General features: G+C 50.5%; 1 protein-coding gene across 1 annotated transcript in view; it reads right to left on the bottom strand.

The window, feature by feature from the left end:
• Positions 1 to 7996: 7996 nt before the first annotated feature.
• Positions 7997 to 25884, bottom strand: part of TRIM33 (tripartite motif containing 33) — a 31589-nt gene continuing 13701 nt past the window's right edge. Inside the window, exons 9-21 of the mRNA XM_006035756.3 lie at positions 23883 to 24127; positions 23445 to 23609; positions 21296 to 21496; positions 19993 to 20125; positions 19357 to 19420; positions 18884 to 19043; positions 17446 to 17789; positions 16946 to 17069; positions 15896 to 15970; positions 15045 to 15197; positions 13157 to 13207; positions 12869 to 13077; positions 7997 to 8628 (exon numbers count right to left, since the gene is read on the bottom strand). Of these exons, the coding sequence (XP_006035818.1) occupies positions 8598 to 8628; positions 12869 to 13077; positions 13157 to 13207; positions 15045 to 15197; positions 15896 to 15970; positions 16946 to 17069; positions 17446 to 17789; positions 18884 to 19043; positions 19357 to 19420; positions 19993 to 20125; positions 21296 to 21496; positions 23445 to 23609; positions 23883 to 24127 (1955 nt within the window). The 3' untranslated portion in view covers positions 7997 to 8597. The remainder of the gene's footprint in view (positions 8629 to 12868; positions 13078 to 13156; positions 13208 to 15044; positions 15198 to 15895; positions 15971 to 16945; positions 17070 to 17445; positions 17790 to 18883; positions 19044 to 19356; positions 19421 to 19992; positions 20126 to 21295; positions 21497 to 23444; positions 23610 to 23882; positions 24128 to 25884) is intronic.

Genomic DNA, 25884 nt, shown 5'->3' with positions numbered 1-25884 from the left:
GAGCTCGTGCCAGCAGAGACCAGTGGCGACATTTAGTGTCTGGAAACGGGAAAGTTGCTCTAATTTCATCAGCGCTGACATCCAGTCTTCAGCGTCAAATCTAGAGTCACCCGGGTTAATTATTTACCTTCATTTCCAGAGCAGAGCCCGGCAGGCCAGCAGGAGCAGGCCACCGGGCTATTACAGCGCTTACTTGCAAGAAATCGTTGCTTCAGCTGCAGAGATGGACTGATTTGGCTCCAGTGGCTCTTTAATTAACAGGATTTGTGATGTGACATAACAGGGAGGGGAGCAGCCTGCCGGGAGCTTGGGGACAGCGGGGACACCAAACACTCATGGGATGGGGCCAAAGCATGGCTAAAACGCCCCACGCTGCAGCTGCACAGAGACCGCCGGGGCCCAGGAACAGCAGCGCACGCGCCACCCCGAGCCGTGGGCTCACGGGCATCGCGATGCCTCTAGCAGCCCAGGCCCAGCCTAACACATTGAAGAGATCTGGTGCCAGGTTCCCAAGCTGAAGGAACCAGCCGGGGCAACGTGTCCGTGGCTTTCACGTGTGACCCGGCTGGTTCCCTCCGCAGCTTGTGACCGCACGTGTCCCCGTCACAGCGGAGCTCTTTAGGCAGCCCCGCGTTTGCTTGGCTTCGGAGTCGGTGCCGTCGGAGGCCCAGCGTCTGAAGCCAAGCAGCCTGCAGAGGGAAGAGCCGTATATGTTCAGGCCAGCTGGGCCGAGAGGGCGAGTGCCTCCATGCTTTCAATTAATAGGATCATTGGACACAGCTCCAAAGGATCCAGGCTGCTTCGGGAGCAAAGCTGCTCTGATCCTGGCCCTCGGGCAGCACTGGTCTGCCATCTGCGCCAGGCCCCTCGGACACTGCCTTTGTGTGCCGGTGGGCCAAGGCCGCGCCGTCTGCCGCGGGCCGTTGGTGCACGGTGGGGACAGGCCTTGGGCAGAGGGTGGAAGGAGGCCCGAGCCTGCCCCAGCTCTGCCCAGCCCCAGCCTGTGGGCACAGCCCGGCTGTGGCAAGGTGCCCAGAGCCCAGCCTGGCCCTGGCTCCATCACCAGGGCCCGGGGCGCGCAGGGCTGGGGCGCTCAGCCCATGGGCACCGCAAGCAGGCGGGCAGCAGCCAGGGACAGCCCTGGCCGCTCCCTGCACCGGGCTCCACCAGGCTCCGCGCTGCAGGACCCAGCCCAGGGGCAGAGCTCCCTCCTCGCCGGCCAGGGGAGGGCGGCTGGGCCCGGGCAGGTCCGCGCAGCCCAGGGGCAGCGGGCGAAGCACGGGGCGGGCTGTGCGGAGCCCCTGCATGCAGACGGGCCCATAGCCGGAGCCACCCGCAGCTCCGCCCCGGCTCGGCCGCAGTCCTGCCTGGGCGGGCCGAGCAGAGGCTGTTGCTGGTCCTGAAGCCGGGCTTGGCCGGAGCAGCACCGGGCTAACGACCTGCTGATGCACTCTGCCGAGAGCAGGCCGGGCGCTGTCCGCCAGCCCTGGATGAGGAACCGCTCCCTAATTCAACGCCCGCGTGTTGCCTCGGCTGTTTGTTCAGAATTAAATACAGAGGAGGCTTCCTGGCAGGGAGGCACCCAGGACCGCTCTGGCGCTTTGCACAAGCACCCAGGGCCTGCAGCGCAGGGTGCCTTGCTCCAGGGACGCCTCCATGCGGCACCCACCGCCGGCCTCGCGCTTATGGGGAGCAGGGGTGCAGAGAGATCAAGGCACTTGGGCGGAGGGAAGCACTGGCAGAGCCAAGCTCAGCTCCCGCCAGCCCCTGCCTCCAGCCTCCCACTCCCCGCGGCCTGGAGCGGGGAGAGGTGAGAAGGGGCAGGGGGCGCAGGGCCAGTCATTGCCTCTGGCTCAGCGCACGGTGTGAGTCAATGGACCCGCGCCCGTGAGAAGGCAACGCTTCGCAGCTCCTGGGGGCCGCAGATCCCAGCACAGGCCCCATCCAGGCTCTTGACCTGTGCCTTTGGTGCCATCTCCACGACTCTGGTTTAGGGGGCTGCTCCAACAAGCCTCACTGTGGAAGTGCCTCCGAGTGCAGGCCGGGGTGGACGTGCTGGGTAGGAGCAGGGCCAAGAGGCTCCACAGGTCCTTTATAGCCCCCAAGGGAAAAGCTGGCAAGAAACAACCCGTAACACACTGGAGCGCGCCTAGTTCTTGCTGCAGGACAAGTGGTTACGAGCGTCTGCGCGGCAAGAACCACGCAGGCAGAGCTGTGTCTGCGCCCAGGACGCCGGGGGGGCCGGGGCTGCTGGGGTTTCTTCTCAATGAAGCAACACACCTCACATCTGCTGAGATTCCCGTTACGTGGCTCCACTCATCTGAAAGCACGCTGCCACGCGGAGCAGCACCTACCCGGACGGGATGAGTACAGCCCCCCGCTTGGCGCCGGTGTCAGTAGTTAGGGCACTGCTGCTCCTCACCGATTATTTTACAAGAAGCATTGTTAATTAGGTGTGAGCAGCTGTTCATTCACTCCCTGTGTCTGTTATGCTACGGCTCAGCTGCGACTGGTGCCTGAATGGCTCTGGTGCTCCCGGGTAATAAATCACCAGCGCCATTGTCACCGCACAGAAGGGCCTCACGCCCATGTCCTGCTTCCCCCCCTTGCACGTCAGCTGCCCCTTCAGCTCCCTGGGCTGCACGGGCTCCGGCACGGAGGCTCGGCAATGGCTCAGCCCAAGCCCAGCCACGTGGCAGCTTCAGAGCACCTGCCGCCAAAGGGGGACACTGTCCAAGCGTGCAGACGTTGCGCTTCGCCAAGGAGTGAGTGCACGTGTCCGTGCCCTGCAACGGGGGCTGGGCCCAGCCTGGCCAAGGAGCTCGCAGCTCTCCACTGCCGCACTTCCAGCTGTCGGGCCAGCGCACACCAGCCTCCCCCCGGGCTCTGCGCTGGGCACCCCGGCCACAGGCCCTGCACAGCCCGGGAGGAGCTGGCAGAAGCCGCCCCCGCCACAGCACGATACCCGCCACGGAAGCCACTGATGCCTCACGTTGCCAGTGCCGACTGCAGCCCCCTGCATGCCCTGGGCTCTCCAGAGCAGCGGCTGCGCACACTCCCCTATGCGCCCCAGCGAGCCCCTTGGTCCTCACCTGGGGCTTCCTGACAGACACCAGCCATGCCCAGCAGCTGCATCAGGAGCCCACAGGCCAGCCAGGCACGAGGAGCAGCGACAAAGCCTGGCCATGCCAGCCCCGAGGCCAGCGCGCCCACCCCAGGCACCCGCCTGCGGGGTGCAGCGAGTCGCACAGCACTTGGCGCAGGGCCGTGGCCGGGGCAAGGCTCTGACTGCGAGGGGCGGTGGCGGTAGGCAAGCAGGGGGCAGGGCCGCTAGCACGGACACAGCACCACGCCGTGCTCACCGGCCGCCTCCGCTGCGCTGGCCCCAGCAGGTCACCGCCTCGTGCTGATGGTAGGTCACAGACGTCTCCTAACAGGAGGCCTCCAGAAAACCCTCTCTGGCAGGAGAAACACCACGAATCTGGGTCCGTGAAGGCAGTTTTCCTTAAGCGCTTCCGGGGATAACTGCTCTTCTGGCGTGGTTTAGTACCCGCGGAGGTGTTGGGGTTAAAGCCCAGTTTATGGAGACGGGAGACTCCTCCCTCGCTTGCTTCTGTGGCCCTAGCGCTGAGGGCAGGCAAACCCCGGGGGCATCCGAACCCCCAGCCTCTGGGCTTGGGCCTGCACGGAGGATGCCCGCCAAAAGACATTGGAAATATCTGAAGCCCCAGGTGGGGCGGAGGACGTGCGCCGCTTGCAGGGCCACCTCTGGTTCTGGACTGACTCTCGGGTTTGGACTCGATTGGGCTTGGGACATGAAAAAATTCTTTAAAAAAAACAGTCTTTAAGGTGGCGCCGGCACTTCTCTGTGCTCTGACTTCACAGCCCTGCTCAGGCCGGGAGCGAGAAGCACTTTCTGCCGCGCGTCTGCTCCCAAGGGCCTTCAGCTCGCGCTGCTGGGCGGCTCCCACTCCTCCGCCTGCCCCTGGGCACAGCCCGGGCAGCAGCAGCGGGCGCCGCGCCGCGCCGCGGGAGCCTGGAATTGCAAAGAGCAAGGACCCACGGCCAAAAGGGGCGGCCTGGACGTGGGGCCCTGCAGCCACGGCCTGGCGACCCGACCACCTGCCTGAAGGGCCGATGCCTCTTCAAGCCGGGAGACCGTGAGGCCATTCCCAGGTCATGGCCGCCGACCTCAGCTGAAGGCCCCGAGTGCAGCGAGGCACGGCCTGAGCTGCGGAGCCCGGCGCTGCGCCGGGGCCCTCGAGAAGCCGCCGGGGCGCTTCTCCCTGCCCAGCGCGGGGCTGCGCCGGGGCTCCCGGGGCTTTCCCTGCTCCCGCCAGTGCTCAAAAGCTTCCCACGCGTTCACCCGGTCGCGAGCACCGGCTTTTTCATCGCAGACCAACGAGCCCCTCCCGATCGCTCCCTGGCTGCTTGGGAGGAGCTCCCACGCAGCGGCCTCTGGGGCGCCTGCCGGCCTCCGGGCCCCAATGCCGGCAGGACACCGATGAGGACTTGGCTGAGCCCAGCGCCTGCAGTGCTGAGCACCCTTCTCTGCTCCCTGGAGCACCCCTCTTGCCCCAGAGCCACCGGTGCCCCGGGGCAGGGACCACCGCTCTGTCCGGTGCCTGCAGCACATCGTGCCAGGTGTCCTGACCCATGGCCAGGCCAGCCGAGGTGCCACACTAATGCCACCGCAGGGCCGGCCGCACCGGGGTCGCAGGACAGCAAAGCAACACGGGCGCTGCACAGGCTGCCACGAGGACGCTCCCTTCCCTGCAGCCTCCTGCCGCGGGCGAGGCCTTCTCCCCGCACAGCCCAAGCCCTGCACCGCCTGTGGGAGCCTGGGCCGACGCTGCCCAGGGCTGGGAGCGGTTACAGCTTCCCTGCCCCGGGCTGGCAGCTGGGAGCAGGGCCAGGCCAGGCTTCACCCCACGTGCCTGCTGCCTCCTGGCACGTCCAGACCGTGCTCACAGACTGGCTGCCCCGCCGGGGTGGCCCCCCACCTCCACGTGCAAGGGTCTGTGCCAGGGAGGAGGTTGGGATTTAGCTTTGCAGCAAACCCGTCCCTGCCCGCACTGCAGCGGCTCTGCCTCCTGGGGCTGCGGGGCAGGGGCTCAAGGGCACAGCACGATGGCACGCGAGACCAGGGCTCACGGGAGGCTCCTCTTCCTCACGCAGTGCCCCTGTGCTGCGCCTGAACCCCAACACTGCCAGGACAGAGCCACGAGCCCCCACAGCGCACCGGCCCTGGCTGCAGGGCTGCTCCCCCGAGGGGCAATGCTGCGTGCCCCAGCGGGAGCCTGGCAGACCCGACAGCTTGCTCCAGGCCGCCTGCGGGGAACGACCAGGCTCAGCCTGTGCCCGGCAGCCCCAGCACGCTCCCTCCAGGGCAAGGGGGTGAGGAAAGCAGTGCCCAAGCCCTGCAGGCAGTGGCCTCTTACCTGCTGCGCTGCACCACGCCGTGCCCAGCCTGGCCGGGGTGCTCGGCCGGGGGCTGCAGCCCCAAGCCCGCTCCCCTCTGCTCCAGCAGCTCCGGGCTGAGACTGCGGATGCCAGGGGTTCCCTCTGTCGGCGCCGAGCGGTAGCACCTGGCTCGCTTCGTGCTCACGGATGCCAGCCCCTTACAGCTTCACCAGGCCTGGCACGGAGGGCGGCTGGGGCAGGAGGAGGGGGCAAGGACCCCTCGTGCCGGAGGCTGAGCCAGGCAGCAGAGCCTGCGGCATGGCCCTCCTGCGTACAGGAGCCCCGGGAGGGAGAGGGCGCACACCTGTGCGGCTGCCTGGAGCCTGCTTCCACCGCGCCCCGCTGCAAAAGTGGAGCAGGCCACAGCACGCGCTGCCAGGGCCTGGGACCCAGCCCGGCCGGGGTGGGCACGGAGTCCAGGACAGAGCAACTGGAGCGCAGGGGCGGCAGGGACGGGATCCGGCCCGCACTGGGCTTCACAGCGCAGCCAGGCTCTGGCCGAGGGCGATCACCCGGCTGCCCGGCCCGGCCCGGCCCGCGAGAGCCCAAAGCTGCCGCCCGGCTGGGGGGCTCCATAGGCACGGGGTGCCTGGGCCTCCACAGGAACTCCCGCTGGAGACACGTGGATGGATGGACAGACCCAGGCAGGGCGCCCGCCTCAGTCTGGAGCCAGAGCAAGGCATCCCCAGGGACCAGCCCAGCCTGCCTGGCCTTGCCGTGGGCTACGAGCAGCCCGCGCCATCTGCCCCGCGGCTCCCAGCCGCGCCGAGCCAGGGATCGGGGCGGGCACGGGCCAGGACCCCCGGAACACAGCACTGCCCCAAACGCACTGCAGGGCTGGGCGGTCCGCGCCTCCGTGCACTCACCCATCTGTCCAGCACTGAAGCCTGTCGGGCTCTCGGCCGTGGCAAGTCCATGGAGCGAGCCGCAAGGGAGGGAGGGAAGATGCAGCACTACCGCCCCCAGCTCCTGTCCTCAGGCCGAGGGGCTGCCACGCGTGGGGAGGGAGCAGCAGCTCCAGCTATGCTGGACCATCTCCCTCCGTCTCAGCCAGCATTGCCCAGCAGCCCTGCGAGGAGGGCTCTCCCTATTGCCGGCAGGCAGGGCTGGCTCCCCAGTAACGGTTGGCTCTTCGAGGGAGGAAACGGTCGGAGCCCGCTGGAACAGACCGGGGCAGATGGAGGCAATTGGCCACGGGGATGCGAGCAAGACTGAAAGGGGTCTGCCTGCTCGCAGGGGCCTGAATGGAGTCAGGCAGGGGTTGCTGGGGGCGACGGATCAGTTCAGCAATAGCGGCAGCTCGAACGAACAGCACAGCAGGCGATGCAGCAGATGGGCCGGCAGCAGCAGGAGCAGATGGGCTGGCAAGGCCGGGACTCTGTCGAGGACAGGGGGAAGCATGCTCCGTGCTGCTAGCCAGGACACACAAACACCCGCCCGCAGGGCTGCCATTGTTCCCTTACCCCAGCCCAACACGGGGAGCCGTGCCTGCCGGATGCAGCCAGGCGGCAGCGAGCTACGAGCCAGCCGCTCCGCGCACACCGGCATGGGAACGGGGGCTACGAGGGATGCAAACACCGAGTCTACGGGCACGAGGACTGGCAGCAGAACTCACCCAAAAACACCCGTGTTCAAAAGTACGCCCCTGCCACAGAGCGGGCAGGTGGGCGCGAGCGTGGAAGTAGGCGTGTGAGGGGTGCTTTGGCCAGCGACACCATTACCACTGCCACACGCGGGGGACGCAGCCTTCCCGCGCGGTGCTTCCGTGGTGCCGGTCGCGCCCCGAGCACTCGGAGTTACAAGCGCTCTCGCTCCCGCCCCATCTTCCGTGAACAGCAGGGTAACGGGCCGCTTGTGTCAGCGAGGGGCTGAGCGCCACAGAGCTCTGCGCCACCATGTTCTCTGTTTGAAACAAAGGTTTTTAAAGCCAGAAGGGACATTTGATCAGCGGGCCTGGCCTCGGGCAGGGTGCAGACAAGGAGGATCCCCAGAAGCCAGCCCTGTCGGGTAGCTGCTCTGGAAGTCGTGGCGCTGGCCGTGAAGGAGCAGGTTGAGCCTGGGTCGAGATGTGTGACCCAGCTCAGGGTTAACGCTGCACGAGGGAAGATACAGGTCCGGGGGGCCGCCCCCCATTACGGGCACCCTGCGTCAGGGGGGTAAGACACCAGCCATGCCCGCTGGTGCGCGTGAGCAGAGGGGCTCCTGTTGCTTGCCGGCTGGGAGCGACCTCTCCACGCCAGCCCCAGAGGAACCGCTTTCACAGCCAGACCACTTCCTTCCTCCCACCCCCTGGAGCTCAACACGGCAGGGAGTTGCTCCTCCTGCTCCCCACGCGCGCCACGGATGGAGGGACGGGTCTCCGGCCACACGGGACAAGCCCAGGAGCGCACTCGCGCTGTCCACTCGAGCCTAGCCCTCACTTCTAAAAGGAATGAATATGCTAAAAACGGAGCCGAAGAAAGGAACGTTTCTAGAAACGCTCAGCAATGCTCCACTCAGATCTGCAAGAAAAACTCAAAGCAAAACTCTTTCCTTTTTTCTAATTTAATAGAAATAACCAAAACAAAGTGGTTTTCAAACAATGCTTTAAACTGATCTAATACAACTTCTACACCACATTCCAGAGCATTTAACAAGAAATATTTACAGGCAGCTAATGTATTAAATAACCAAGAAAAGAAAAAAAAAAAATCTTGCCTTTATTACACACCAGCAAAAAACACAGGAACGGAACAATTAGAAACTGTAACCTTGTTAAAAAAAGTTAAATATGATTATTCAGGTAATACAATACCACAGAAACAGCACTTTTTGAAGAATCATATTGAAGGATGAGCAAAGTTAACTATGTGCAAAAAAGTACCAGTTTAGTTACTGGAAGCAAGAAAGAATCCAAAACTGCTGTGAATTTAACCCTTCCATGAGTAGGTTTACATAGAAAATTAAAACAGGCTTTCAATTGCACAAATCGTTATAGGTTTATGTACATGTTTCGTGGTGTCTTGAACTTGAGAAATCCCTGCGTTCGCAGGCCACTAGCAGACATGCATTTTCTTTTCTTCTTTCGCTTTCTTTGAAATTTAGGTCACCCTCTCCAGGGAATGCCGCAACAAGTCAGACGTGTACGGTTCTTTTTAGTACCCTTTCTTGCACACATCTGTCAGCCTGAAAGAAAGCAGCCTTTCGCTGTAAAGATCACTCGGTAGAAAAGGGCAAACCTGCATTTTGCACACTGGATAGGTCAATTACGATACAGATATCCAAATTACCTGCAATTTTTAAAACTATTTTGATTCAGATGCTGTTAAAGAAGCATATAAAGAAGACCCCTTCAGCCAACGCAAGGAACTAAGATGGAAGAGTTTCTGTACATGCATTTTGACAAAATAAAAGAAATCACCACCTCCAAAATTACAATGTACTGTATAGGTTTAGTCTGAAATATGTCTATGTAAACTGTGGCATATAAATTTTTTTTTAAAAAAGTACCTCCATTATTTACTCAAACGCCTACTTTTTAAAAAAATATGTTAACTTTCCCCAATTTTTAAAATAAAATGCCACACTATATTGTCAATAACTCCTGCACACTTTATTTTTAAAAGCTAGACTTGGTGATATGCATACAAACTTTCCTATAAAACCACTATCCAAAGGAAAGGACTCCTGTCATGCTAATAGGCAACAGACAAAGCAGTTTTATTGCTTTTTTCCAAGGAAGAGAATCAGAAAAACAAGGAAAAAGCCTACATCCAGTACATCATACACGCAACTTTAAAACACTGTTGCCATCACTTAAGCTTAAGTAGGATCAGCTAAAACTAGGTTATACAACAGAAGGGCAGGGGTGGGTTAATGTCGAAGATTTCTGTTCGTTCGAGTGGCTTGCAGAAATGTTTATAAAACATCTCCCGGATCCAGTGTTGAGTATGCGGACACACAGCAAATGCCACAACTAGTAGTACTGGTGACATTTCACAAAAACAAGCTATCTACATGTAACAGAGCATTTCTATCTTTAAAAGTTAGGGGAACACCCTTTTTTTGGATAGGAACTCAGCCTTAATACAACATATGTTAGGCCACTTAATTCCAGGGCACAGTTAAGTAAGAGACCTGAACCTATTTAGCTGGTTAAATTAACACTAATCACTAGTAATTACATGGCAGGATACCTGCTGAGGTAATCGAGAAGTCCACAATTAGCACACTGTACACTTTTCACTCCTGGTTCAAAGCGAGTTGCCTTTTACTTCTTTGGATTAACTTAAACGTCAGGACCATTTACAACAAAAAGAGTGAGACGTGAACGATACTTTTTTTCTTTACAAGAGAGTTTCAAATCAAAGCGTATAACTGCATCAAGCACCTTGCTATCACGCTGGGACACGGCAGCTGCGCAGAGAAACCACGCGACATGCCTGCCTGGCCTCTGCAACAAGGCTCTCCCCCGCCGTACGGCACCTCGTCCATCCCAACGTCCCTCAACCGTCATCAATCGCTCCAACCGACGCGTCATGCCACGGATACAAAAACAATCACTTGCTATCGAGCAAAATAGATGCAACATGGCACAAAACCTGTTTTGGCTGAGCCAACTCTGACCAGTTCTTAAGATCAATTTACCTTCATGGTCTAAGGGGGAAAGCAGCATATCAACGTACTTGAAACGTCTTTTAGGATCCTGCTTGAATGGACCCTAGCTAACTACGAACAGCTACCGGATTATCAGATCTGGACTTCCAAAAGGGAACAACCAACCGAACAACAACGAAAATCCTCTCGGACACACTAGTCTCACTCATTTCTCTGTACACAGATGTGAAGGAAAACACTTGAGATTTCTTGCACGCGGCTTGAGATCTCACATAAATGGTCATCTTTATTGTATTCTGAAGACAAGAAAGGAAGTTTTCGGGGTAATGTGCAAGAAAAAAAAGCTTCACCTGTAACCAGGATCACGGCTGGGGTTTCAGACTCACTAATGGAATAAAGGCTAATTTACAAGATTACAAAAGGTCTGGACCAGAGTGAATTTTCTACCTGTTACAGGGGAGCAGAATCAGCCTGGGCAGGACAAGTCTTAACAATTTAAAACAACATCTGCAGAAACTAGAGTGCTTACACATGCCATAAAAACTAGCAAACCCAACTGAAGAGAACTCAGAAAATCTTGTCCGCTGTACGTTTAATAGTACAAATTCCGTTCCAATCGGCAAAGCTAAGAGAGAATCTAGAAATGCATGAACAGGTGACGAGTGTACAGTCATTAAATAATCCAGTTTTACTTACGGATCAGAACTTCCCATTCACCCCACTCATGCTTCTCTGAGAGCAGACGCTGGCATGTTTTCAAATTAGCCATTCTTTTTGATTTGGATGCAAACTATTTATGATTACAATTTACTGGACAAAATCCTTTGGAAAAACATTACCACTTGAAAGTAAAGAACAAAATCAAAATTCTGTTTGATCCTTTAAGCGCAATGTTTAAGGTAACCTAAGGAAGTGAGCCAAAGCTGTAAGCACCTTCACACCCTTTCTGCGGCTGAGAAAGGATTTAGTCACATGCTGTATGCATTCATGTTCGGACTGTATACAAACAAAATTAACCTAAGTGATTTGCATAAAGATTTCTTAAGAGCATCATTTGTTGATTCAATAGATTTTGTGCTACAATATTTACCTCTATCATATGGTTAAGTCAAATCTTTCTTTATATGCTATGAATAGTTTCTCATGCTGAAAAGAAAAAATGAAAAAAAAACAACCAAACCAAAAAAACCCCTTGACTATTTGCCACATTTCTGTTTCATTCACACAAAATGTCATGGCAAATCTGCATTTTGGGCACCTCGATCTTGTCTCTTTACACAGGACTTTTTCATCTTGTTCCAACAGAAGACTGTACGACTGTACAAGGGCTAGAAATCCCACTTCTCGGTGCTAGTCCTTAAAGAGCAGGCCAGTAAAAGGAGGAAATTTAGCTGTCCAAAGTTTAACTACTTTGTCAAGAAGGCATCTCTACCCACAAATGCTGCAATCGAGGCAGTGTGCTGTGGAAAGGCGCTGCAGAGATGCCCACTGCATACAGAGTTTGGCTGGGGACTGATCTGTTTTCAACATCTGACCAGAAGCCGCTCTATTTAAATCGTGGTCTGTGCAAGTAACTCCGTGTCATGCAAGGCAAGTAACCCAGTCCCAACAGGTTTCTTCCAATCTTTCTAGACATTTCACTCATAAGCTGCTTCCGAAGAAAGTTTCGAGTAGTTCTCTAATAAAAATAAGATAGAACCTCCATATGAATGCAATGTTAGAAATAGCATATATTACAAATCTGTTCTTGATAGGAACAATTAGTAAGAATACACATTAGCTTAAAAACAGCTCAACAAATGTTGCTGATCTGCAGGAATTTTCAATCCACTATTTACAAATAAGACAAAGTGAATACAGGAAATTTTACACATTTGGTAGTCAACAGGTTATTGTTTGCCAATAGTGGTCTCTCAGAAACTGATATTTAGGAAGACTGGAAAACCACCAGTTATTACCTTCTCAGTCTAAATTTGTAAGTACAGAAATCTAGGTAACAAAAACTGAATACATTCTGCCTCTTGGGGGGATTAGGAAGAGACAAAAAATCCTATGAATTCCAAAAAAGAAGTATGTGTACAAGCTCCGTACATTGGACTCCATTAATACCTATAAATGGACCCTACCAAGAAGCACTTGTTACAGCCAGACCTAGTCCTGTATGTATTAAGAACTCACACTGCTGCACTTGCCAAGTCAGAACGGTTTAATGATCATTCGTGATGTTTCTGTACATAAAATGCTGGAAAGGCGGCGTACTCTAGATATCTGGATCAACACAGAAGGTCGGTCACTCACAACACCATTTAAATGAGAAGTTGATCAAATCAGTGATCTAATTCGCACTCCATTTCACACAAGAGGGGATTGCTAGCCACATCTCTTACAGTTTAGCCTGCAGTCCAGCGTGAGAGATACAGTAACCATATTGGTCCAGTCTTGCAGAAAATGTATTAAGCAGTGCAACAGTCCACTTATCTGTACAAGGAGTGCCCTCTCAAGTCTGCACCTTTCTCAGCATTCGCCCACCTCTATCTGTGAGAACAGGCCGAGAGAGAATCTTCACAGGAAAAGAAAAGGAAATTCCAAGTAATCCAAAAACCAAAAAAAAAAAAAACCCCCCCAAAAATACAATACAGGTTTTCCCCGTTTTGACAAGAACGTTTTTCTGTACAAATGTTGCTTTGTAATCTAATACTGTCTAAAAGCTATCAGCTTCTTCAAGATGGCCACTGTAGGCATGATATTATTCCGGGAACACTTAAATAACAGTTTTTACAATAAGTTTAGGTCCATATTATCAGATTACTTTATATGCACTGGTCTCTCATCTGATTTTAGACGTTTTCTACGTGGCTGTATAAAATCTTCGTCGGAGTCCTCCGTTATTTCACCATCGTCCTCTTCCTGTTCAAACTCAGGCAAAGGTTGGAAGGTCCTGTCTGGGTAGATCTCTGTAAGTTTATCTTCAAAGTACAACGCAACTGCCTTCCCTGCCTGCGCTACTTCTGAATCAGCCTGCAAATAAAGAACAGGAATATTCACCTGTTGGTAACGCATGTCCCTTCACCAAGTGTGCATGGTCTGAAACGCTTACCTTCAAATTAATCTCTTGTGTTTCTGCATAAACTTGAACAACTTTCATCATCTAAAAAGGACACCAGAGTCAAAAAAAATGAAATTATAATCCTTTCTAAAGTTATGCGATTGCACAGGGTTGGATGACTGAAGTCAGCCATCACAGGAAAAACAGACTGTTATGACCAGATTGGTTTAGCTCTCAAATTCAACAGAGAGAGGCCACCCGCTTTATGAGGCTCTTTCGAAACCTACAGCACACGGACCTTGGGCAACATAGGAGGCTTGGATACAGTAAACGGCTACCAGTTACATTAAAGCAAATGATTCTCACGACGGATTTTTCTTTACCAAAACTCAGCTGCCCAGAACAGTATCGTGGAAAGCCAACGCGGTTTCAGTTGTAACAGAAGAGCTCCTGCGCAAGTTCTTTTCTACAAAAGAAACGGGCTTTCCTGCCTCTCTCATTCCCCACTTTGTTACCTCCATGTGACAAGCAGACACGGGAACCAGCCCTGGCCCTACACCCTGAGCAATCAGACCCCCTGAGCTTGCGAAGTTAGAGTCAGCACTTAAGAGTGTGAGGAGTCAGGTCTGAAGAGTCCTTTTAAAAGTACCCGTTTCCCAGACCCGCCTCCTAGTCTTGACAGATGCAACACCTCTCAGAGCAGCAGCAGCAGCTTCTTCCAAAGTGGACACTTCATTTACTCCCTCGATTGAGAGGCTTGGAGAGCAGCTCTCTCTCCACATTCCCCATTAACCTCTCTACCTGACACAGGGATACGGTAAGGCATGAGCTCAGAACAACCATGTGCACAGCTGCCTCATTCGGCAAGTTGTTTTCGGATTTTACTAAGACCATACCTTACGCGAGGCAGAGCTGAGACTTAACAAGCGGGCTGGGGCCCCCCCCACCCCGCCACTCTAGGCAGGACAGAAATTCTTTCCGAACAGCGTCAGAAAATGTGAAGTTACACATTGAAAATAATTATCTACCGCTCCCAACCTCCCTACAGCCCAGTCTCCAGGACGTTAGGTTGTATTGTATGAGAAGCCTCAGAGATGACGATTTCTCTTCCCAGGGTTGATTCCCTTATTCCAGCAGTTTATGGGTGAGGAACTTATGTGATAGCCTACATTTCCCTTCTCTTTGTTCTCCTCCGTTACTGCTGCCACCCTTTCCACCAGCTTCTCATGCACACTGTGCACACTTGTGAGGTAGGTGTGTACTTCGGTACTTGGCAAGCAGAAGTCACGCTGCCACACGTGCCTTTAGCCACACTCACAAGGAAGATCTTACACTGTATGGGTTGCCCCTCTTGGGCCCGTTCTTGGGGTGAACTAACCTGGGGAAGTGAGGGGCTGCTGGGTCATGCTGCAGAAGGCTTCTTAGGCTCTGTTTAGTAATTAAAACCTCATTTTAATTGAGCAAGAGCTAGACTCAGGAGGGCTGCTCTCTGCAGAGGCTTTTTTTCCTTAACAAAGTTTGCGGCATAATATTTGATAAGCACTGATGTGGCAGTCTGCTTTTGATATCATCTGTGAGATTTGGAGGGATGCCCGATTAACCGTGCACTTCTGAGGCATGGCTGCAATCCATTTGAGATGGGCCAGCCACGAGGGTCATGCTGCTCCTTGGTGCAGAATCCAAATTTAAGAGCAGCTATTGCCAAGCCAACTGCTCCCTGCAAACCTTGGTGCAGCTTGTGCCTTCAGTGCACCGTGTAACCCTCTCAGCCAACACGAAAGGAAGGCCTGCACTCGGGCTGTATTTACTTGCAAAGGGTCCAACTCTTCAGGTGTTCCACACACCGCGCTTCTGCTCGGCAAGCAGGAGCTGTGTGGAGCAGCTGCAGAATCAGCCCTACATCAACCTTAACTGCTCTAGAGATTGGAAGCGAACATACTTCGTTAAACCTTTCACAGTTCTTGAAGATCAGCCGGACATCTGCCACAAAATCCTCAGGAGTTTGGTAGTGTTGGGAATGTTTTTTCTGCAGCTTCTTTTTCACCGTTGATAAATCCATTGGTTTCTTTATAATTTTATAGTAGTTTGGTATCTGCAAAGAAAGAGTGCATGTGATCACAAACCGCCCGAAATGGCTGCTATGCAATTCTTCTGTTCACAGAAGCAGCAGATTCCATTCACTTAAGGTCAGCAACCGCCCAGCCCCGTCAGAGCACACGCACACTGCGTATATGGGAAAACCACGACTGCGCGGGGAAGGTTAACACCACAATAATCAACAACATAATAATCAAGTTAATAATACAACACATACTGGACACTGGAAAGCAAGTCGTGTATAAAGATCATGCTGTAGCATCACTGTCTTGTAGAACCATTAAATGCGACTTCTCTTACATCTCTTGCAAGTCAAAAGAGAATCAAATGTTTGTTCTATCCACATGGCTACCAATGGGTTGGTTTTTTTAAAGCCTTCTGCTAAATTCAAATGATAAAATATTTTGCATTCTATCAGATACCCCAAAACCTTTTCAGCCCGTTCAACTATTGCTATTTGAAAACATTTTAGAAGAAACACACGTTTAACAATGCAAAGTGCCATTCTAAGTTGGACCAGTGACATTTTCAGATTGGTTTTACTCCAACAGCGTCTTGCTGATGAATGTGAAGAACAAACAACTCATTCCCAACACAGACACCTGTTAAGACTTTGGCCCCTTGGAGACATCACTTGCATTTTATTTTCATTGAATTTCCCCCCGCCCCAGCATCACGCAGCAGGAAACTCACCGAGGCGGGGACTGGCTCTTGGAATTCAATGCTCAGCTCATGGCAATATAAGTAAAGCAGGAGACGTTCACATTTCTTGTGAAAACAAACAAACCAGAAATCTTAAAATTAATACCCTACATTTAACTTCAGGCAAAGAGTCTATACTTCAATAGGTTCATATTATAGTCTCACTAGCAGAAAATGAAACCTTGAGCCTAGATTTTACTTTTCATTCATTTTCAAAGATATGGAAAGTATCCATTGTGAAGGGAACAACGGATTTACTTCAGCTAGCCCAAAGGAAAAAGCTTGTTACCCCTGCCTTCCTCCCTTGCTTTCCTTTTCCCAGGGGGGACAGAGCTGGGCTAACACACCAAATGCTGCAAAAAACCATTAAATGAAGGCAGCCAGCTCAGGAAGGGCAACTGGGCAGCGGTCAGCGACGCTGTTATGTTCGTCAGCCTGTTGCAGGCGACTAATTATACTGTGCCACCGGACGACACTCTAGGGTTTGCCTACTTTTTCCACACGAGGTTGGAATGAAACAATCTGAAAATCCATTCAAACTATTGCTTGTTATCATTTCCCCCATCACAAACATTTTACTCTTTCAACTGGGTAACAGCCTCCTTGAAGGGAATCCATTTAATAAGTAATAGGTTGCAGGCAATCTGACTGCTTACGTTAAACAATATGCATAGCTGGATCTACAAAGCTGGAGATAATAGGCACACAACATGCTTTTTCCAATATGCTCTTAAAGAACCAAAAGCACCTCTCATCACACATTTAAGAAATGCAACTTAGGTAAAGGAACTAACTGCATCAGGGAAGCTAAAACTTTTACAAAAGTTAGGAAGGTTAAACCCACGAGAGCTCCTAATGAGAACCATTTCTGAGATTAATTGATATATGAACATTAATGGTAAAATATGCAGTGTGTTTACAAAGAAATTTTCGCTTACTGGGTAAAGTACAGGTATAGCGTGGGGATGACAATGAATAATCGATTAACAAGCCAAATATGACACTTCTTAGACTCTGATGCCTACAGTCTTTAACACATACCCTTTGGTCCACCGGACTTAAGCCTTGTGCTGTTTTCCCCTTCTTACTATGTTGCAAATTGTCACAATCATATTCTACTTCAGGTTTGCTCAGATCTCTGCAGAACGTACATATCCACTCCCCACTAAATAAGAAGAGACACAATTAGTTCAGGAATCCAGAGACTAGGTCTACTATTCAGTGACCACCTGGATACTTCTATAGCTTCTTCACCTCCCCAGAGTCACCGTGTCGAATATTAAAGGCTCCTATAACATAGTATAGTATCGTATCGTTTATCAAGCTCGTATGCCTGTACCCTGCGCGTGTCTTCAGCGTCAGTGAAAAATAACGACGCCATACAGGGAACACACATGCACGTATGGGCCAGCGAACATGTTGGAGGTTTTTGTGCTACTCGTGAGCGCTGGGGCTCCAGGGTCACTCATACTGTTGAGCAGCCTACAAAAAAGCCTACAAAGCCGTTTTTTGGAATGGAAAGCTGATTTGATCTCTGGTACCTGGGGAAGCTGAGAAGTGTCGGTACGTGACAAGTGAGGTGAAACACCTTTGGGCACTTTTCACAACATAAGAGATCCCCTCCATTTTGGCATACGGCACACCAATCTTCATTTGGATCATCCTCCTTGTTGTTGCCTTCTCCCACTCGTGCTGACCGATGCATTAGACTTCTTACTGGGGATTTCCCATTTACCAGACTATGCCCAGATTGCTTGCAGCTTTCACTTAAATCTGCTGGTTCAGCTTTTACATGGTTTTCAAGACTCCCCAAAGATTCCAACTCGCTTTCCAGATGCAAGTTCGCAGACAGAGGTGGTGTCAAGCTGCTCTCGGGACTGCTAAGCTGGAATAAAAGCAGCACATGATAATCTGCAAAGGGATCAGTCTACAAATTCATCTTTCCTCACATACTGGGGATCAGAAGACATTTGGCTGCTTACTACCACGGCAGACTAAGAACGCTGGCAAGAGAACCACTATTGTATAAAAGTCTAGCCTCTTACACGGACGGCCCAATCTAACGATAAATTCTACAGAAAACACACCTGCTACTTCACTGTTCTTAGGCTGACCTTTAAGAAGGGCTTTGGATAACAAGTTCCCTCATCCCACTCCCAGTACACAACCCCACCAAGACATCAACCAGAGTTGAAAAACCCTGCAGTGCTCTCTTGGGTGGCTTCTCAGCATCCTTGCATTAGTGTTGTGATGAGCTCATTCTGGTAAATCAGTTTATGCATTTGGGAGATTAAGACTGTTTTTCTACGAGGCATTGCAGTGGACTTGGATGAATGTTTGTGACGATTAGATTAACGCTGAAAGTCCAAGATGGAGCTATTTAAAGCTTTTATTAGCTAGAGACTAAAAACTGAACGTACTAAGATGCTGATGGTAGTTTTACTGAATGCCTGAAGAAAGCACTAGTTGGCAGACTCCAGCCTGCATCTTGTTGACCACATCAGATTCAGCACACGAACCAAAGGGTAGGATCAACTCCTAAGCAGGGCCAGCTAGAGATTAAGTTCCAACTCATTTCTGCTGTGCCACTTCCAAGGCATGCAAGAGCAACACCTGCCAAGAGAGGATGGCATCTCGCACGTTTAGATCAAATCTAGTCCAAATCAGCCCAAGACAAAAGGGGAAGCATCTGTCTGACAGTATATAGCAAACGAGTGGCAATCCCAGTCCTGGTGCCCCTGGACTGGTATTCACGTCATTAAACCCTATCGTTACCACCAGCAGCCTCAGCGCTGGCGAGATACTGGCAGGCCCTGTTCTCTCTGGACCCATGCCATACAGAACAGAGCTCAGGCACAGTACTGGGGAGCAGCTTGCCTTTCACTCGCTAAAAGGCTCTGTGTTTCCTAAGCACCATGTATTTCTGCTTTCCTGGTTCTCCAAGGTGCGGTAACATGCAATTTCACCCAACAACTGTACCATGCATGCGCTCCTTCTGCCATCCTCTGTTTTTTCTTGCTTCACTGCTCCTGAGAAACTACATATCTCTTCCTCCGTCCCAGGCTCCTGCTTGACTTTCACTTGGTCAGACTTGAAAGTAATGCCCGTCTTCTCAGCAGTTCTGCCTGATGAACCACAGCTAGAAAAAGAAGTGTGTAAGTATATGGAAAGCTCAGGTGCACTTCAAAATTAAAACAAAACAAACACCCCCTTAAGTCTCGCTGAAAATGTCTGCTTAAAAGCCAAAGCTGCTCTGATTTTTTTCGCTAATGCCTATAATTTACAACAAAAAAAAACATTTGCGATGGGTTAAGACATGAATTTGCTATATGGAATCCCTCCTCAAATAAGAGGTCACAGTTATAACAATGATTGGTTAAAGACTTTTGAAGTCTCTATTTGTTCTTGACATTTGATTTTTTAGCCACATTATTAACTAGTAACATACTCACCTCCCCCTGCTGCCCGTGCTAGAGGTGCTAGGCGGCCTCACTGGGGTGTGGGAATTTGATAAACCTGGAAAAAAAGCATTTCTGTGAAAAGCTGATTCTGTGTAAGGTGTTAACATTTACAGTAGAATACACGGAGCACCACCAACAACAACGATGCTAATGGTGGCCCAACAGTTCAGGCAAATCAGCAACCTTTCAGCCACTTGGCTCAAGCACACAGTTTGACCCAATACTGACATTTTAATGGTAGTTTGTCAGTTGCCTTTCAAGTCACAATCCCAGTAATTACTTAATTTAATCCAAACAAAGACGGCCACGCTCCTGACCTAAAAATGTCTCTACTTTTTAAAAATAAGTTAGTACAAAGGCAGACCTGTTGTATAGATGTCATACCAACTCAAAGAGAGGGAAAATAAATTAGAAAAAACGTTACATGGGGAAGAGACCCACTAGGGTGCTGAAAGAACTGTTTCGTGGGTATGTGCAAATCAAGCCTATACAGACTGACTAATAACAATAATCTAAACATTTACATCCCAAGAAAGGAGAGGAAAATAATTTTAAACTACGTTGGGGAAATCGCTTGCCAGTTATTTTCAACACACAGCCCCCTCCCATCCTCTCTCTCCAGCTTACCTGATGATCCTGGAGACAGGGCTGAGGGCCCCGGGGAAGGGTTCATGGTGCTCGTTGGCTGAGGGGGTAGGTGACTGCCTGAGATGTACCTGCTGAGTAGGTTATCCAAGCTACTTGATCCAGCGTCTTCCAGCTGAAAAACAAATCCCAAGTCTAAGTCAGAGAAGGCCAGAGGTTAAGAAAGTTGCACCTCCCAAGGTACTTCGCCCAAAGGATATCACATCATGAACCGGTAACAATTTTTCATCTGCATACACATGTAAGGGTACATGTAATTGCATACATGTTAGCTGAACAATGCATTTTTAATTAAAGTTGTCAATTTTTCTCTGTGTAGCCAATCAATAATTATAAAATCCTTGAAAAGTAAATATACCTAACGATAAGAAACATTAGATTAGTTATCTATTCTAAATACTCCTGAAGTATTAAATTGCCAGACTGCCATAAGCTTATTTACATCCTGCAGGCATAGCCTGTTCTCCCAACAAACACTGACTGAATTCAGCACACACCTGCACAGCTTCCAGTTATATTCTCACTTCACAATAACATTTATACCAGAATTAGTAACGCTCTAAATTACTGAAGTAGGAACTCACTGACAAGTACATCAGCAGCCTAAAACTTAAGCTTACTTTTCAGTTATTTACTGAAATAGGTTTCTCTAAATGAGGAAAAGCTGTAGTGTCAGAGTGGAGTAATTCAAAAATATGCAAATTAAAATGACAGATTTAACTCACTTGACGTCAATTACTCAAATCAGAAGAGTCTCTATCAAACTAAATCAGAAAAATGGCACTATCGCAACTCTAGATAATGATCCAAGTGACAAGTGCTTCAAAAAACCTTACAGGCATAATGAGGCAACCTTAAATCTGAATTAGTGAAGTTCTGGGTCATAAATGGCATCAGGTTCAACAACGTTGTACAACTGGTTACACTTTCCCTGTGTAGCCAGCCTTAGGCACTAAAATAGATATTCTTATTGGACATCTTTTCTTGTGGCCGTAAGTGTCACTCGGGGTCTTGATATCAATGTTGTGTATTAACTATTAAGTTACTCCATAATATCAGTATGCTTTAACCAAGCTGAGCAAGTCAGCACTGGAGAGTCAAACAGTCATGGCCAAAGGAAGGTGGCAATCTACTGAAAAGGATTGCAAACAATACCAGCCTTCATACTTACTGTAGTAATAGTACTCATACAAAAAAAGAAAAAAAAGAAGAAGTAAAGGCAATTTTAGTAGAAGCAAGTCTGTTACTGAATCAGTACCGAAGTGTTTGGATCTGGAACACTAACCTGAATGGGTGGGATATCTGGCAGGGAAGGGAGATTCTCTGGATTTGTCACTGAAGGAATGAGTTCTATTGCTGTAACAGATGGACTTGTTGGACCACGGTTTGCATTTGCCATTGTAGCTGTTGTAGGACTGGTGGGATTGATAGTGTTGTTGTGCACTGAAACAACTGGAAAAGGTCCTGCATGCCCTGGATTAGAATGCTGTTGGTAGAGAGACAGGCACTGTCAGAAGAAAGACAGTAAAGCAGCTATTTGTAAAAGTGCACCAATATATCGGTCGCATATCGAATTGGCAGTGATAGAAGGAAAACTAAAATTTTTGGCCATTGGCTTTTTTTGGCCAGCGTAGCCAATAATCTCACTGATAAACGCTGTGTGCACGTGCGCAGCCACAGCATGGACGCAGCCAGGAATGTAGCCGGCAGCTTGGAGAGCAATGTCCAGCAGGTAAGGCTGTGGGGGTGGGGGGTGCAGATCAAGGTCCTCATGGTAAAGAAGGGAATAGGGCAGGGGCTTCCCAGCCAAGGTGATGAATAAGACCCTGGGGCCAGGCGTGGGACGGAGCCATGGCCCGCTGTGGGCTCAGAGCCAGGGGCTGTGCCAGCCTCTTCCCGGCAGGGAGGCTGGGCCTGGGACAGGCTCAGTTCTGTGGGGTGGGCGGCAATGGGAGGGGTGGCTATGGTGGGGTTACAGGGAATTTTGGGGTGGCTATAGCTCCCCAAGCCCCCCCGGCACTCTGCTCTGCTGCCTTTCCCTTGGGAAGTGCAGGCAGGGCTCCCGAGGGAAAGGCAGCAGAGCAGAGTGTCCCAAGCAGGGGTGGCGCCAGGGGGGTTTGAGGGACTATAACCACCCCAAAATTCCCCTCGACCCCACCAAAGATATCACTTCCAGTGCTGCCGCCCAGCTCCCCTGCCAGGAAAAGGTTGGTGCAGCCTCTGGCCCCAAGCACACCGCGGCAGTCCACCCTTGTCTTGCGCACAAATCTGGGGGGCCAATGCCCTCCATGCCTCCCCTGGGGGTGCATACAGCAGTGGCGAGCCGCCTCCCTCCCCGCCTCTGCCCGGACGAGCTCCCCATGCTTCCGTCCCACTCCTGGCCCCGGGGTCCTACTCACCACCCTGGCTGGGCAGCCCCTGGCCTCTGCCCCACTCCCTCCCTCACAGTGGGGGCCTTGATCTGCACCCCCACAGACTTACCAGCACGAGGCTGCTGCCAGGCTGCATTCCTGTAAAATCGGCTATTGGGTTGGTATTGGCCAAGAAAATCTCTATCGGTGCACCCCTATCTATTTGCACATAACATCGTTGGACTTTACACTACAGGCAGGTTCCTGATATTATTCCCAATCTAGTTTAGTAATTTTTGCTGAAGATATAATACGAATAGGAGACTTAAAAGCATAATGTAATACGCTAAGTAAACAGCCAGCATTTCATGTCTAATCTGGAATGGCAAAAAGTCTACAGACTGTGGCTCGCTAGCGATCCTGGGATACAGCACAGAACTCCCATATCTCCCATGAGCTTTAATTATTTTCTAAGAAAATGAAACTACACAGGAAAAGTAATGGTTTATTGTAGAAGACTTTAGCAGAGCTTATATTTCCATATTAGATTCACAACTGTGCTTCTGCAAAGCATTGATAAAGACTTGTTTTTTCTTTTCTTTTTTAAAAGCAGTCTTGTCTTTTGGTTATCTTTCATTATTTTGAGATTTTTATTTGGAGTAGTAAGCCAAGCTTTGAATCCTATTTAAAGGGTCACATATTTAAGATAATTTAGGATGAAGTATTCTTAACCCCAAATAAAACAAAATTTCTATTGATACCATAATGATGTTAGAGGCTCAACAGCTGCACAGCCACCAGAGTGAAAACAACTATTTTTGTTTCAGCTTCTTACCAGACCAAGAGTCAAGAACAGTAAACAGCCATTTAAAATGTTCATTTTGGGTTTTTTTCCCCCTAATACTCCTTTAATAGAATGTCCTGGTGCGATATACTATTAAAAGTCAAAATGCACGCATAACTTGTGCAATGCTAAAATACACAAGTGTATCTACATAAAACTATACAGTTATCGGAGACTTCCAACTTTTAAATGAAAGCTTGGTATAAAGGGGGCAAACAAAGTGTGTACACAGGATATACTTGTCTTTGAAGGTGAGGCTGCATCATGGAGTACTGTGGTCCATTGTGGCGCGGTATTCCCGGTATGCGTGCAGCGTTCTGAGCCATTCTCATCTGGTGCGCCTGGAAAGCCCCGCAGTTCATGTTCCCCCTCTGCATGGTCTGCATGCTGATCAACCTGGGAGGCTGCAAGAGTTGGGGGGGGGGTGTCTTAAATCCTTGCTTTGAACAAGGACACAAGAAGCAAGTCTTCCTCCAAAGAGAGAGCTGGGACTACTGACAAAATGCACCGTACTAAGGCAAGCCAAGAGCTGCCCTCTTTTAAAGCATGTCAACTTTCGTAAGACATACATTATAAATGAATACTGCACGACAGAACTGGGTAACTTCGTACTGAAGCAGCACAGATTTGAGTCTTAACGTTATGCAGTGCAAGGCAACAATGGTCAGGAAACTTGCCTGTTGCTGTAACATTTGCGGGCCTGTCTGCCTAGGGACTGGGCCAGCTGGTTGTCCCATTCTCATTTGTTGCAACTGCTGATGTTTTTGTGCATACACCTGCTGCTGCATATGCTGAAGCCGGAGCTGTGCTAGATTAATTTGTCCTGGGGCTTTGTTGATGTGATTTGTTCCTGGAGGAGCCTGTCCAACGACCACATTTGGAGTGTAACCAGGGGATGGTTTATTTTCAATAACAAGATTACCTAAAATATAAAGGAAACAAAAGTAAACTGTTATAATACAAGATCTCCAACTTCTCCAAGATCAATTCAAGATTCAGACAAGCATCTCAACCTTTTCTTCAACTTCTTCAGTACTTTAATGTGCAATAACAAAGCGATCTAAACCTGAAGTAAAACAGAAAACCGCCACAGCCATATCGTAACCCTCTCTGATCTAGTCAGAATTAAGTACTTACAACCAGGATTGGCAACTCAGCTGTCAACTCTATTGACTCGTTTTACAAGCCTTTTCTTTTGGCAAGGTTTTCTATCCAACAAAACTCAAACAGAACAAAACTTCCCGCACTTAGCGTGCTCCGATGTAGGCCTTTTCAGCACGAAAAAGATATGCTGCAATCACAACAGCGTGCCATACACGTATGCTGAGGCTTCTACAACTGCGCCTTAACAACCAACACCTGATGCTCCAGCAGCGATACCTCTACAGGTTGAGTGCAAGTAGGACCCTAGCCTTTTGGAGAGATCACTGCTACAAACAACGGGTGGATTTTTCCACAGCCATTCAAATCCTTGACTCCTACCAAGAGGCAACAAATATCAGAGTGGTTTTCAAATAGCAGCAAGAACTGTATAAAAATCAACTCATTTGACATGAGTTAGAGAACAGTACAGAGGTCTCTTGAAACCAGTCAACTGGGTTTTCCAAGGCATCCAGTCCTCTTCAGAACTTTGTTAGTTTATGCCATTTTAAATACATTAAGACATCTAGTCATCCGATAAACCAAATCTAGCATTACTTCCAACATGCATGACTGAAAAATTGAAGTAGTTCCTCAATAAAAGGATACTTGCCCAGAAATAAGCTTTAGAAACTTATGAAAAAAAACTCTAAGTCTGGTAACATTTCTAGTTAGCAGAAATGTGTTAACACTTCAGTATTTCAACCAAGATTGCTCTAGTCTAGAGCTAGAAAACCTTGCCAAAAGAAAAGGCCTGTAAAGCAAGTCTACAAAGAATCCTGGCCCATAAGTATAGGTGCACTGGTACATCGGTCCTGTATCGTGTCAGCACCTATCTAAGGAAAATAGGTGCTGACAAAAAGAAAAACCTATCTAGGGAGGAAAAATGTCCAGCACACCTACAGCCTAGGGAATGACCTGCTGGGTGGCACGGAAGCGGAAAGGGATCTGGGAGTCCTAGTGGACTCCAAGATGTGCATGAGTCGGCAGTGTGACGAAGGCATCAGAAAAGCCAATGGCACTTTATCGTGCATCAGCAGATGCGTGACGAATAGGTCCAAGGAGGTGATACTTCCCCTCTATCGGGCGCTGGTCAGACCGCAGTTGGAGTACTGCGTGCAATTCTGGGCGCCGCACTTCAAGAGGGATGCGGATAACCTGGAGAGGGTCCAGAGAAGGGCCACTCGTATGGTTAAGGGCTTGCAGGCCAAGCCCTACGAGGAGAGACTGGGGCACCTAGACCTCTTCAGCCTCCGCAAGAGAAGGCTGAGAGGCGACCTTGTGGCTGCCTATAAGTTCATCACGGGGGCACAGAAGGGAATTGGGGAGGTTTTACTCACCAAGGCGCCCCCGGGGGTTACAAGAAATAATGGCCACAAGCTAGCAGAGAGCAGATTTAGACTGGACATTAGGAAGAACTTCTCCACAGTTCGAGTGGCCAAGGTCTGGAACGGGCTCCCAAGGGAGGTGGTGCTCTCCCCTACCCTGGGGGTCTTCAAGAGGAGGTTAGATAGGCATCTAGCTGGGGTCATCTAGACC

Source organism: Alligator sinensis, unplaced genomic scaffold, assembly GCF_000455745.1.
Source record: "Alligator sinensis unplaced genomic scaffold, ASM45574v1 scaffold1450_1, whole genome shotgun sequence".
NCBI classification, from domain to species: Eukaryota; Metazoa; Chordata; order Crocodylia; family Alligatoridae; genus Alligator; species Alligator sinensis.
This window is presented reverse-complemented; position numbering and strand designations above follow the sequence as displayed.